At 41.1% G+C, this 12642-nt stretch overlaps 1 protein-coding gene across 1 annotated transcript in view; it reads left to right on the top strand.

Moving 5' to 3' along the window:
* The window catches only part of SI (sucrase-isomaltase), a 43755-nt gene extending 34527 nt beyond the window's left edge, over positions 1–9228 (top strand). The window contains exons 37-47 of the mRNA XM_071438152.1: positions 393–526; positions 1060–1094; positions 1186–1302; positions 2480–2628; positions 3148–3232; positions 3326–3382; positions 4184–4308; positions 4520–4608; positions 5828–5877; positions 7178–7345; positions 8788–9228. Coding sequence (XP_071294253.1) covers positions 393–526; positions 1060–1094; positions 1186–1302; positions 2480–2628; positions 3148–3232; positions 3326–3382; positions 4184–4308; positions 4520–4608; positions 5828–5877; positions 7178–7345; positions 8788–8862 — 1084 coding nt within the window. The 3' untranslated portion in view covers positions 8863–9228. The remainder of the gene's footprint in view (positions 1–392; positions 527–1059; positions 1095–1185; positions 1303–2479; positions 2629–3147; positions 3233–3325; positions 3383–4183; positions 4309–4519; positions 4609–5827; positions 5878–7177; positions 7346–8787) is intronic.
* The last annotated feature ends 3414 nt before the right edge of the window (positions 9229–12642 follow it).

Consider the following 12642-nt stretch of genomic DNA (forward strand, 5'->3'; position numbering starts at 1 on the left):
TGGTTTGATTCTTGCTAAATTATTTCCAACTGTTGCTTCAACTTTTTGGGTACTTTAAGAAAGGAATGACGTGCCCTCACACACATTGTGGAGCACCTAGAAAATGGGCTCAGAAAACTTTTCCCACAGAGGAGTTAGCCTGAGCTGGAAAACTCCTTTTTAATCCCTCACGTTTGCCAGTTCTCTTTGCAGCTGCAGGTTGGCCGCTTTGCTGGGATTGTGTCTGGATCATGCAGAGCTGCCCCAAAAACCCCGAAGGGACTGGATGTTTATGATTCAGCCCTTCACTAGGATAACACAAACCCAAAAGTTTCTTTTCAGAGGCTCTCCTGCAGTAACTTCTGGTGCAGTGTTTCTCCCTTAAGCTGTTTCTGTGGCTGTTCCCAACGCAGGGCTCTGCAAGCTGCCACCAAGGAGCGTGGGATCGTCATCAGCCGCTCCACGTACCCCAGCAGCGGGAGATGGGTGGGACACTGGCTGGGGGACAACACGGCAGCCTGGGACCAGCTGCACAAATCCATTATTGGTACGTGCCAGGGAAAGGGGCTGCGTGCCTGGGAACACCCAGTCACTGAATGGTTTGGGTTGGGAGGGACCTTGAAGCCCTAAATCCAGTTCTGCCCTGGCAGGGACACTGTACACAGGCCAGGCTCCTCCAAGCATTGTCCAACCTGGCTTTGCTTCTCCTTCACCTCCTTGCTTGTTGTATTCCTGGGGTTTTTAGCTGAAAAATATTGTTCAGCAACCAGAATTTGTGGTCAATTCCTTTTTCACTTTTTCTTCTTATTTCCTTCTGTACCAGGAGCTGGGAACTCCTTGAATTCCCTTGGGATCAGGCCCCTCCATGCCCTGTGTCCTGCCACTCATTTTTTTTTTTCTTTGCTCCTGTCCACCCACATCCCATCTCCTTCTGTAGCAGGAAAACACAACACATTAGAGAAATTGTGGGGCTTGGATTTGGTTTTTTCTCTTCTGAATCAGTAGTGTAATAAACACTGTCCATGTAACCATAAAGTAAAAAAAACCCAGCGAGTAACTCCAATTTATTTCTCTTTTCAGGCATGATGGAGTTCAGTCTCTTTGGAATATCTTATGTAAGCTAATGAGTTATTAACTTCTATTTAATTACCGTGATGCTGTACATGATAATACAGTTTTCCATTTGGGTTATTCTGAAAATTTCAGACAGGAGCTGATATCTGTGGCTTCTTCAAAGACTCCCAGTATGAGTTGTGTGCCCGCTGGATGCAGCTGGGTGCCTTTTACCCATTTTCCAGGAATCACAACGAGAAAGGAACACGGGTGAGTTGCAATTTTTTAATAGTTCAGAGCAGCTGGGCCTTTGCAACACACAGGCAAAAAGCAGACAGAACAATGCACAACTGCCCTGGCTCAAAAAAAAAGAAAAAAAATACATTCCATGTAAAATGGAGAAAACCAAAACACTTTTGGCTCTTTATCAAATGAAAATTGTCATCGTTTTCATGCTGGCTCTGCTGTGAGCCTCCCCATCACCTGGGAGGTTTTGTACCCACAGAGGGGCTGCTCTGGGATTTGGACACTTGAGGGAAGCCCCTTCTAACTTTGCTTTCACTGACTCTGAACTCTGCATATTTTCCCCTCTGTGCCATTTGGATTTCAATGAGCTACAGCAGGGCTAAAATGGAGATTTTATGGCAGCTGACCTCAGTGCTCTCAGCCCTAATTGCCCATAATTATACAACAAATGAGAAAATGGGGCAGTGTAATAAGATGCTGGAGTGAGACTCAGGAATTTGTGTGCTCTGCCTGTTTGCCACCATCAGATATTGTATTTCTGCTGAAAGGAAAGGGAAATAATTGCCTAAATGAAGGCTAAGGAGTGGAGTGGAGAAAGCTGTAAAACAAGATAACTGGGAAAATGAAAAAAAGGGAAACAGCACTTGTGTTCCAGGGAAAGCTTCAGGTCCAGCAGAGTGGAGCTATTTAGATGGCAAATATCGAATGGATTAAAGTCTCCTTTTCAAAGCCACTGCTTTATCTCACAGCACACACCTTCCACGGGCCCTGAAAGCTTCAAAATGCAGATTCAGGGTTATCGTGGTGCTTCCAGTGCTACCCAATTTGCCAAGGTGTTGTTCCTACATTTAATAAAGACTTGAGGCTCTCCTGACACCGGTCCCTGGTGCCTCGGGCTCGTGCTGCGAGCAGAGGCTGATGGGTGACGTGCCCTGGGACGTGTCACACCTTGGGGACACTTTGCATTAAACAGTTTTACTGTTTCCCCTGGGTTTTTATCAGCCTTCCTCTTCCTAGTTCCCCTCCTGGGGCTGACAGTGACAGCCACAGTTTTCACTTGCTCCTGAGGTGAAGAATAAACAAATGAAGATGCTTTGCTTCAGAGAGGGAATTTCCTCAGTTTGTTTTGCTGTGTTGATTTGCCCTTTTTTAACTTTCTCACACAGTCCAACCCAGCTTCTCTAACAACACTCTCTTTCAGAGGCAAGATCCTGCTTCCTGGGATAAAAAATTTGAAGAGATGTCCAGGGATGTGCTGAACATAAGATACACCCTGTTGCCTTACCTCTACACCTTGCTGCACGATGCCCATGCCCACGGCAGCACCGTGGTCCGCCCCGTTCTCCACGAGTATGTGCAATTCCCCTGCTCTCCCCACCAAGAATTCCCATTAAAAATCCTCTAGTTGTGACCCCCTAACAACAGAGTTGTCTCTTTGTTACAGCATTCCCCCCTATAATTAAGAAATACCAAGTTTTGGCTGGGAAAAAAAAATGAGCTTTTGGCATGTAGCAATTTGCTTTTTACAAAGAAGCTCTGAAAACAGTGGCTCAAATTAAAAATCTGTCCCAGTCTGTCCAAGACTTTATTAGTGTAAATAATAAGTGCAAGACTTTCAGAGTTTTGTCATCCCAATGTACTAAAAAGCAAAGGCAAAGAAATGGACCAAACCCCCTAAAGCTAAGCACTAAATTTCATTTCCCCGAGCGTCACATCAGGATCTTTGTGCAGCCGTTAATTGATCTCTGATAATTAACAGCAATAATGAGGAAACAGGTACTAGAAAGGGTAGGTGCAATTACTGACAGAAGGGTGTTCAAGGAGGAACATTTTTGGGAAAGCTCAGCTCTGGCTGTCTCCTCCTGGCAGGTTTGTGGGAGACAGGACCACGTGGGACATTGATGAGCAGTTCCTCTGGGGTCCTGCCCTGCTCATCAGCCCCGTGATGAAAAAGGTGAGCTCTCAAGCTTATTGATTACTGAAAGGCAGTTTAACTGAGCTTCACTTTTTGATCTGAGCTGCCTAAAATTTGTGTGTTTAACCGCAGAATGATCGGAGTGTGATCGCCTACTTCCCCGATGCCCGCTGGTATGATTACCACACAGTAAGTCATCCGAAAGAAATTGTATTTTAAAACCCTTTAAAACCCTTTAAAACCCTAAAACCCTTTATATTGCTGTGGGAATGGTTGGGCTCTGCCAAGTGAGGCTCCAGCCCTGGGGATATTCAAAGCCCAAATTTAAGCAGACAACACCAAACCCAAGGATGTGAACTGGGGAGAGAGGGAACAAACTCTGGGGTGTCCAAGGAGGAGCAGAGGGAAGGGGTGGACTTGGCCTTGGATTTTCTGTCTTTTCACAGTGCTGAGCATGGCAGAGAGGTGGGAACATTCTCCTGCCTAATTTGCGTTTAATATAAGTTCTTAGAAACATAAAAAGAAATTAAAAAAAATCCTCAATTCCTTTATAATAATGTATAATAACATGACTAGAGTTATGATAAATGAAAAGGCGAAGTTAATACCTTTAATTTAGAATTCTTCTCACTTTTTGTAACCCTCAAATGATACACAAAAGGTTTTTGTAGTGGAATGCTCTAATGAAGAAAGAAAAAACCAGATTTAGCTGCATAATTTTTCCTGGAAAATAATAAAAGATTTGGAAATAGGAAGAGCAGGATCAAAACTCCCTTCATTAATCACAGGTTTGTGTTTCACCTGCTTGGCCCCCTTGGTTCAGCTGCCATCACCCACGGTCAGGCCAGCCTTTTACAGACCCAAAATTTCAGGGTTTCTCTTATTAACAGTTACTCCTGTGGTAACAACTCCTAATTAACCTGTCTAGAGAAATATTGCATTTTGTTCTGAAGGAAAACCCTGTAAAAATTCATTTTTTTTTGTACTCAGAACTCAGACACTGGCTTTAGGAAACAGTTCCAAAATCTATCAGCTCCTTTGGAGCACATCAACCTGCACATCCGAGGTGGATACATCCTGCCTTGGCAAACACCTGCTAGAACAACTGCTTCCAGGTAGGAAGAAGTGAAAATTTTCAATTTAATTTGTCTTTTTGGTGGTTTTTTGGGGTTTTTTTTCCCTAATGGTTTTTAGGAGTATGGGATGGGAAGATGGCTGTGGGAGGTCGGTTGGGCAATTCATGACTTTTCTGGAAAGGAATCACCATTTGGGGAATATGGAATGTGAGCAGCTGAGGGAATTGAGAGAAAATTGTGTTTTGCACAGCCGGAAGAACCCGATGGGACTGACGGTGGCCCTGGATGATGCTCAGCTTGCAGCAGGACACCTCTACTGGGACGATGGGGTTCGCATCGGTACGGCCAGCCCTTCTGCCCTCCCTCAAACCCTTTTTATTGCTGTGGGAATGGTTGGGCTCTGCCAAGTGAGGCTCCAGCCCTGGGGATATTCAAAGCCCAAAATTAAGCAGACAACACCAAACCCAAGGATGTGAACTGAGGAGAGAGGGAACAAACTCTGGGGTGTCCAAGGAGGAGCAGAGGGAAGGGGTGGACTTGGCCAAGGCCATTTCTGGGGGACAGATCTGAACTCACCTTCAGAGGCAAAACTGAAATGAAACCTGCAGACCAACATTATAGAAACATGACTGAAGGCACACCATGCTGTGATTTACAGAATTAATGTGTTGCATAAATGAACTCGTGCCCTGGGCCTGAGGAAAGGCAGGCAGCAAAGACTCCTCCTCAAACCTGTGGGAACCACAACCACAGATCATGTGAGAGCTCTCACTGATTTCCTCAACATGGCTAAATTTAAATTATCTGCAGGTGAAAGACACTGGCATTTCTCCTCCCCACCTAGAGAACACTACCCTTGTAATAACAATGAATTCCCACCAGGAATGCAGGAAATGTGCCTTGCATGGGGACCTGGGGGGAGCCTGCAGGAGGCTGGAGGTGGATCTGGAGGTGCTTCACACCCTCTGCCAGCACTGGAATCCAGAACAGATGGCCAGATTTAGGGAAAGCTGATGACACATGGAATTTGGGTGGGGCATCTCCCAGGATAACGCTGCCAGGAGTGTGGGAAGGAAGGACAGGAGCCCCAGGGGCCAGGGACCAGCGCTGCTCTGAGGGCAGTGGCAGCTGAATCACAGCTGGGGAAGCACCAGCAGGGGCCTCAGAGAGGCAGCACCCGTCAGGTGTCACCTGGAATTGTCACCTGGCAATGGAGGGGGATGTGGAAATGACTCTTCATTTCTTCAGTGTTTCAAACAAATGTTTTTCTCCTCATCTAAACTCCCCCGATCTCCCTAGTGCTGTTTCTTTGCCTGCTTTTATATCTCACCCCTAAAATGTTCTCCTTTTATCCTCATTTCAGCTTTATATACGCTGAAAGTATTTTATGTCTAATAGCATTCATCTCCAGGAAATGCACAACTTCTCTTTATTTACATAGAAATACATCCCTTGTATTTGTAAGCTGACTGTGGACAGAAATTTTTGATAATGCATTAAATAAGGTGGCCAGCAAAAGACATTTCATTCAATTTCTTTCATTCTTTCTTTTTAACAGATGCATATGAAGATGGTGTTTACCTGCTGACATCATTTACTGCTAAGCAGGTAAGCACATTAGCTCATATTTATTTAATAGTCACTTCAGGTGATTTTTTTTTTATGTTTTTAACTGTGGGTATTTCAATTTGGGTATTCCTAATGTCTGTGCATCCCAACCTTACACTAAATTGTGCTCACAGATTATTAGGCTACAAGAAATGTGATTAAATTGTGTTAAGAATGAATTTAGGAGTGAATCTGAAGAGTATTGTTGAGCACAATTGTCAGATTTCATTTCCATAACCAGTGGAATATCTGGAAATAAATTAGGCTCTAATTACAGGGACGTTTGGCTTAAAAGAAAAGCTCTTTCTATTGTAGGAGAAAACACACTTTCTTATTTCATTATTTTCCAGTGTGCCACAATGTCTTCTAATTTTATCCACTCTGTTCTTTCTTCTCATCTAATTCTGTCTTTGTCAAATAAAAGGGTGTTAATTGCTAAGGAAAGGAGTTTGTTTTGCTAACACTCAATATTTGCAGTTGTAAGGAGATCATAAAATAAAAGCACCTTTCCCTGCTCTTACAAAAACCTCCTAAGGAAAAGCCTAATTAAAGAGGTCTTGAATTAACCAACAATGAGAAACACTCACCCTCTGAGCACCAAATACATGGAATTATGTCACAGCACCTTTGGGCACGTCCTAAAGAAATCCAAAATCGACTTAAAATCACATTAACTGAATGGGGGGTGGGGGCTGTGAGTGCTGAGGGAGGGGATGGGGAGGCAGGAGCTGTCCTGGGAGGGCAAAAAGCAGGGGGAGAAGAGGCTGGAGCAGCTCTCAGAGCCCTGGAAGGTGACACAGGGCAGGGAAGGAGGAGAAGAGGCTGGAGCAGCTCTCAGAGCCCTGGAAGGTGACACAGGGCATGGAAGGAGGGCTTTGTCCTGCAGCTCTTGCTGCCCAGCCAGGGGTTGAGAATTTCATGTTCCTCACTCCTCAAATCAATCAGCTGAGTGGCAATTAAAGCACAGCAGAGCCCAGGATTTGGCCAGGCTAACAAAGCGGAGAAAAGCTTTCAGCATCTGAAGAATAAATAACAACACACAGGTATTAGGAAATAAAAATTAAAAAAAAAAACAGGAGTGAGGACAGAAAAAGTGGAAGTGGACTTCCACTGAAAAGCTGAAATGGACTTCACAGAATGACAGAATGGTTTGGGTTGGGAGGGACACAAAAGTCATCTCATTCCATGGCAGGGACACCTTCCACTGTCCCAGCTGCTCCAGGGACCCGGGGACAGCTGCTCTGGACTTGCACCAGCCTAATGCCAACCTCTGATATTTGCCTTTCCCTCTTCCTTCCAGAACGTTCTGGAGATCACAGTTACTCACCAGAATTACACAGACCCAAACAACCTCGCGTTCACTGAGATCAGGGTCCTAGGGGTGCCCAGGAACGTCACTCAGGTGTCAGTGGCACAGAACGGGGCAGCAATCCCATCAAGCCACCAGTATGAATACAGCAAGAACAAGGTGAGATGCTGCTTGAAGGGTCAAAAACCTGCATTTGTGCTCTTAAACCGCTGGAGATTTAAAATATTTGAATTATTTTTACTTGCCATATTTAAAAATATATCTATATTTAGCATATTAAATGTTTATTAGCCTTTTAAAAATATTTATAAATTTACCAAATTTAAAATATTTTTACATACCATATTTAAAAATATATCTATATTTAGCATATTAAATTTTTATTAGCCTTTTAAAAATATTTATAAATTTATCAAATTTAAAATATTTCTACTTACCATATTTAAAAATATATATTTATCATATTAAAATTTTTATATTAGCCTATTTAAAATATATATTTATCACATTTAAAATATTTTACTTACCATATTTAAAAAAATATATATATCATATTAAAATTTTTATAATAGGCTATTTAAAATATATATTTATCATGTTTAAAATATTTTACTTACCATATTTTGAACATGTATATTTAGCATATTAAATTTTTTATATTAGCCTATTTAAAATATTTATATATTTACCATATTTAAAATATTTTACTTACCATATTTTAAATATTTATATATTTACTGTATTTAAAATAGTTATATATTTACCGTATTTAAAATATTTATATATTTATCGTATTTATAATATTTTTACTTACTATATTTTAAACATATATATTTAGCATATTTAAAAATTTTATGTTGGCCTATTTAAAATATTTATATATTTAGCATATTTAAAATATTTTACTTACCATATTTTAAATAGTTATATATTTAGCATATTTAAAATATTTTTATATTTAGCATATTTAAAATACCTATATACTTAGCATATTTAGAATTTTTATATTAGCACATTTAAAATATTTACTATATTTTAAAATGCACGTATTTACCATGTTTAAAATACACACATATTTACCATATTTAAAATAAACCATATTTCAGAAAGAGGCACAAGATGCCATCAGGTAATGATTCTTTAATACAATTCAATGCCACTTCTGGCAGTGGATTTTGTTCCCTAACTGCTTCCTTGCAACCTGGGAGATGTGACAGGAGAAAAACCTTCTCTGAGATTCTGCTGTTGACTTTTTGATGGAAAAAAAATTCATATCCACTGTTGAATTGCCATGTATTCAAAAAATTATTTAAAAAATAATATATTCAATGTATTTTAAAAAATTATTTTTAAAACAAAAGAAACCTCAGCTCTAAAAGAGCCCGTGGGTGAAGGGAGGGATCAGAGAGCCATGGTCAGACTCCCAAATCTGTGCTGGTTAAACTGTGTGTGTAGTGATATATAAACAAATGTAAATAAAAAAAGGGAAATAAATTCTTGCAGTATAAAATGAGAATCCAGTTTCTCCCAGGAACACAGAAAACACTGTGGATCTTCAGGGCCCGGTTACTAAATGTGGATTTTGTGTCTTTTATTCCCAGCTCCTGAAAATCACCAAACTCCAGCTGAAACTGGGCCAGAACTACACCCTGCAGTGGAGCTTGGAAGGACAATAAAATCGGCCACACCTCTGCATTTTCCCATATTTTTCAAACCACTTTTCAATTTCCAAAGTGCTTTTTTGTCACCCTGGAATGCTTTTGCCCTTCCCAACGCAGCAGAACAGTTCACAGCCAGGTGTTCTGTGTTCAAAGCAGTCACGAGCCAGCAGAGCCACCTGAGGATAAAGTTCATCTTTCAGAGTGAGGACTGAAGGGAAAAACTCTGTTTTTTTAGAGTAGAATTCCTGTCAGACTTCATATCTGATTAATTTTGTAAAAAAAGATGCAGCTGATGTTACCAAAGTGGATTTGAAGCTGTAATTTTACCTATATTTAACCTCCATCCTAATTTTAATTACACCCAGGCAGGCCATTATTATGGAGAATTTTAGGCCAGATAAAGTAGAATAAAACATTTTGAGATGACTGATTTAGCATGAAATAATGTTTCAAGATGTTGGTCCATAAAGTATTCAGATACTTGGAAAAATAATTTGAAGTTGGGGGGCTCGTATGACTTCAGCCAGATTTGTGTTCCCTGTGTTCAACTTGAAGCTGTAAAATAAAACCCGAAATTTGAAGGTTAATTAATGAATGTTGGTCTCTGTTTATTTCACTGAAGGAAATTGTTGTTATTGTGTGTTTACCTTAATAATAATTCACATTAAAGCCTCTTTTTATCCCAAGAGTGCAGCATATGAACTAAAGAGACTGGGAAAACACATTTACAATTAAATTTGATGGGAATAAATGCTGCAGGAGGTAGTGGCAATCTCCAGTGACTGTGCTTGACATGCATTTCAAGGATTGTTCTTTGCTTTAGAATTCTGGGGTACAAAACTCAATAACCAACATCTCATAGGTGGATTAATGCAATTATAGGGGGCGAATTTATTGAAATTTCACTGTGAAATGATAATGATGTTGGCAAAGCAAATGCTCATTTAGGAGTAATTTTATCCTTTATATTTGGACACATGAAACTTCCCTGTTTCTCACAGAGCTGATGCAGATGTGTCCCTTTGCTGCAGCGAGGGGTGAGGGGTACAGACCCTTCAGCCCCTCCCTCTCTCTTTGTCCCACCACTTTGCACCCTCTCATGTGACACTGGAGACATCAGGAACAGCCAAAGGCTTCCAAAACCCCAGTTTTTCCTTATTTATTTGGGGAACCTTGTTATTAGCTTTTTCTTTTTTTTTTTTCAGCTTTGAGACTCTTCCAAAAACCCAATTTTCCTTTATTTCTTGGGGAAACCTTGTTACTGGATTTTCTTTTAGCTTTGAGACCCTTCCAAATAAAAAAAGATTTTTTCTTTTTTTGTCCTATTTATTTGGAGAACCTCATTCTTGTCAGTTTTCCAGCACTGAGAGTCCCAGCAGATCAAATGAATCCTTTTGTTTCAGCCCCAGGGAAGGTTTCATTGAGTCCCCAGGGTAGGAATTCCTCAGGAACTCACCCAGGCTGAGAAATCCCAGCTTCAAACTCTCTTGGCCACCCCTGGGGTTGCCCCTTTGGAGTCTGTCCCACCCCCCAGAGACCCTGGATCCAGCCCCAACTGGAAAAAGGAAATCCCATGAAAATCCATCATCCTGAGCAAGGGGGAGTTTCCAACAGAATTCCACATCCTGCTTGTGCTTGGATGGGATTTTTTTTCCACTCTCCCTCTCCTCATACTTGGACTTTCCAGCTCTTGTAAAATAACAACAGCCAGAGTGACACAATCCTGCTGTACATCCCACCGGAAAATCCTCACTCAAGGCAAAAAGTCTTCCCTGAGACGAAGTTCTGCACTCCAAATCTTTTTTTCTGAGCTTCATTTTCCGGAACTCTTGGAATTTTGTTGGAATTCTTGAGGTTTGAGAGCAGCTGAAGAGAAATTCCCACTTTTGGCAGCTTAGAGGGAAGCCACCACTAATTGGTGCAGGCAGGAAATGATGGAAAATCAGCTCTCGTTCCAAAGGGTTCCCAAATGACCCCTGCACTGAAAAGGCTCCTCCTGGACCCAAATTTTGGGAGAGACTGGATGGGGTAGAAGAGGAGCAGATATTGCTGCACTGAAGAGCCACGGACAGCCCTGGAATTACAATTCCAGTCATGGAAAAGATAAAACCACGTCACACCTGGCTGTGCCTGTTCTAATGAAGCTGCCAGAAATGCACAGGTAATTGGATTTTTCCTTGGAGCTGGAAGGAGCAGCTGGATGGCAACATCTGGCAGCACAGCTGGAGCATGGTGGGCTAGGAAAAGAGAAGGTTCAGCACCTTTGGGGATTTTCCTTTCCTTTTTCCTTTCCCATTTCCCATTTCCTTTCCTCTTTCCCCCTTCCCACAAAAAATTCACTTTTTGTTCTCTCGGCTGAAGAACTTCTGGAGTTTTTTTTTTCACTAAACCAGGAAATCTTTGCTAAATGATGCAGAGTTAGAAGTTCCTCTTTACATTTCCTGGCAACACCAATCTCCTGTGATTGCAAGGATTCAGTCAAGCTTGGTCGGGTTTTCAATAACCAATACAAATATATTGCAATATGAGTTTTTGAGTTATGATTATTTGCAAGTAAAATGTTAAAAATTAATCCAATGCAGTGAACTTCAAATTAGCCCATGTGGAAAGTTTAAGTGTTTAAATACACATTTGGTATGGGCTGTATTTACATATATAATTCATAACTGCATGGTTAAGTGTGCACACTGAAACATACCCTATGTATATTAGATACATTATTAGTATCTTAAACTCTATTATGTAAAATAAGGGTTTTTTCCCATTATTATATGGTTGCTCTCACATTCAGAGCCATTTCAGTTGAATGTTTAATGCATATGAGGCATTATGCACATTATAATAATTATGGAATAAGAGATTCAGAAATGCCCCCTGAGCAGTGGGTGCCTTTTAATCATCGCAGGAGACCTTTCAGGTGGATGTAGAGCCCCATTTCCTCCCCTTGATACAAACCCCACACTCAGGGTCAGCCCAGAAAGCAGCTGATACTGAAATATCCCAGCCCTTTTTAAAAATGGATAAAATTTGCATCGAGTATCCAGTACAGGAAAGGCAAATAAAAAGACATTTAAGCAAAATGTCCAAAACTACCTCTTAAAAACATTATTAACTGAGCCTTGAAAGTACCACAGGCTTGGAGGAGAGCAAAGAACCTGATCAAGAGGATCCCTCCAGATCTGTGGGTTCCTTTGCCTGCACGGGAACAACTGGAAGAATCTTCTGTGTAAAAGAGAAAATACTCAAAAATGCAAACCACCTCATCAGGACACAGCCCCAGCAGCTGGCATGAAATCAGGTGAGCCCAGGAGCTGATGTAACAGCTTCCAATGCCCTGTATGCATGGATAAAAATATCCCCACAGCTGGTTTTCAAGCAACCATGGAATGGTTTGGGCTGGGAGGGAACTTAGAGTTCATTTTGTTTCACTTCCACCATCCCAGGGTGCTCCAAGCCCCATCCAACCTGGCCTTGGAATTTTGATTTGATAACTGGATAAAAGTCTAGGACTGAGGGGTTTTGGATTTGGGTGGAATGCAAAAGAGCTGCTGCCTAAAAATGACAGAACCTGGCAGGTTTGTGTTATTTTCTGCTGAATTTGAATGTACTGGTGAGTTACAAACTGCGATGTGTTTGAATCAAGTTAGCAAAGGGAAACCTGCAAAGAATTGGGCTCTGCTTCAAGTCCAACCTCTTGTTACTGCTTTCACTAATAGATTTAATTATATTGCTTATTATTTTTAACAGATTAATGAGAAATTAAAAGCAATTTTTATCAGTGTTTACACTGTCAGA

Source organism: Agelaius tricolor, unplaced genomic scaffold (genome assembly GCF_023055355.1).
Source record: "Agelaius tricolor isolate 1412-34295 unplaced genomic scaffold, bAgeTri1.0.p SCAF_12, whole genome shotgun sequence".
Taxonomy (NCBI): Eukaryota; Metazoa; Chordata; class Aves; order Passeriformes; family Icteridae; genus Agelaius; species Agelaius tricolor.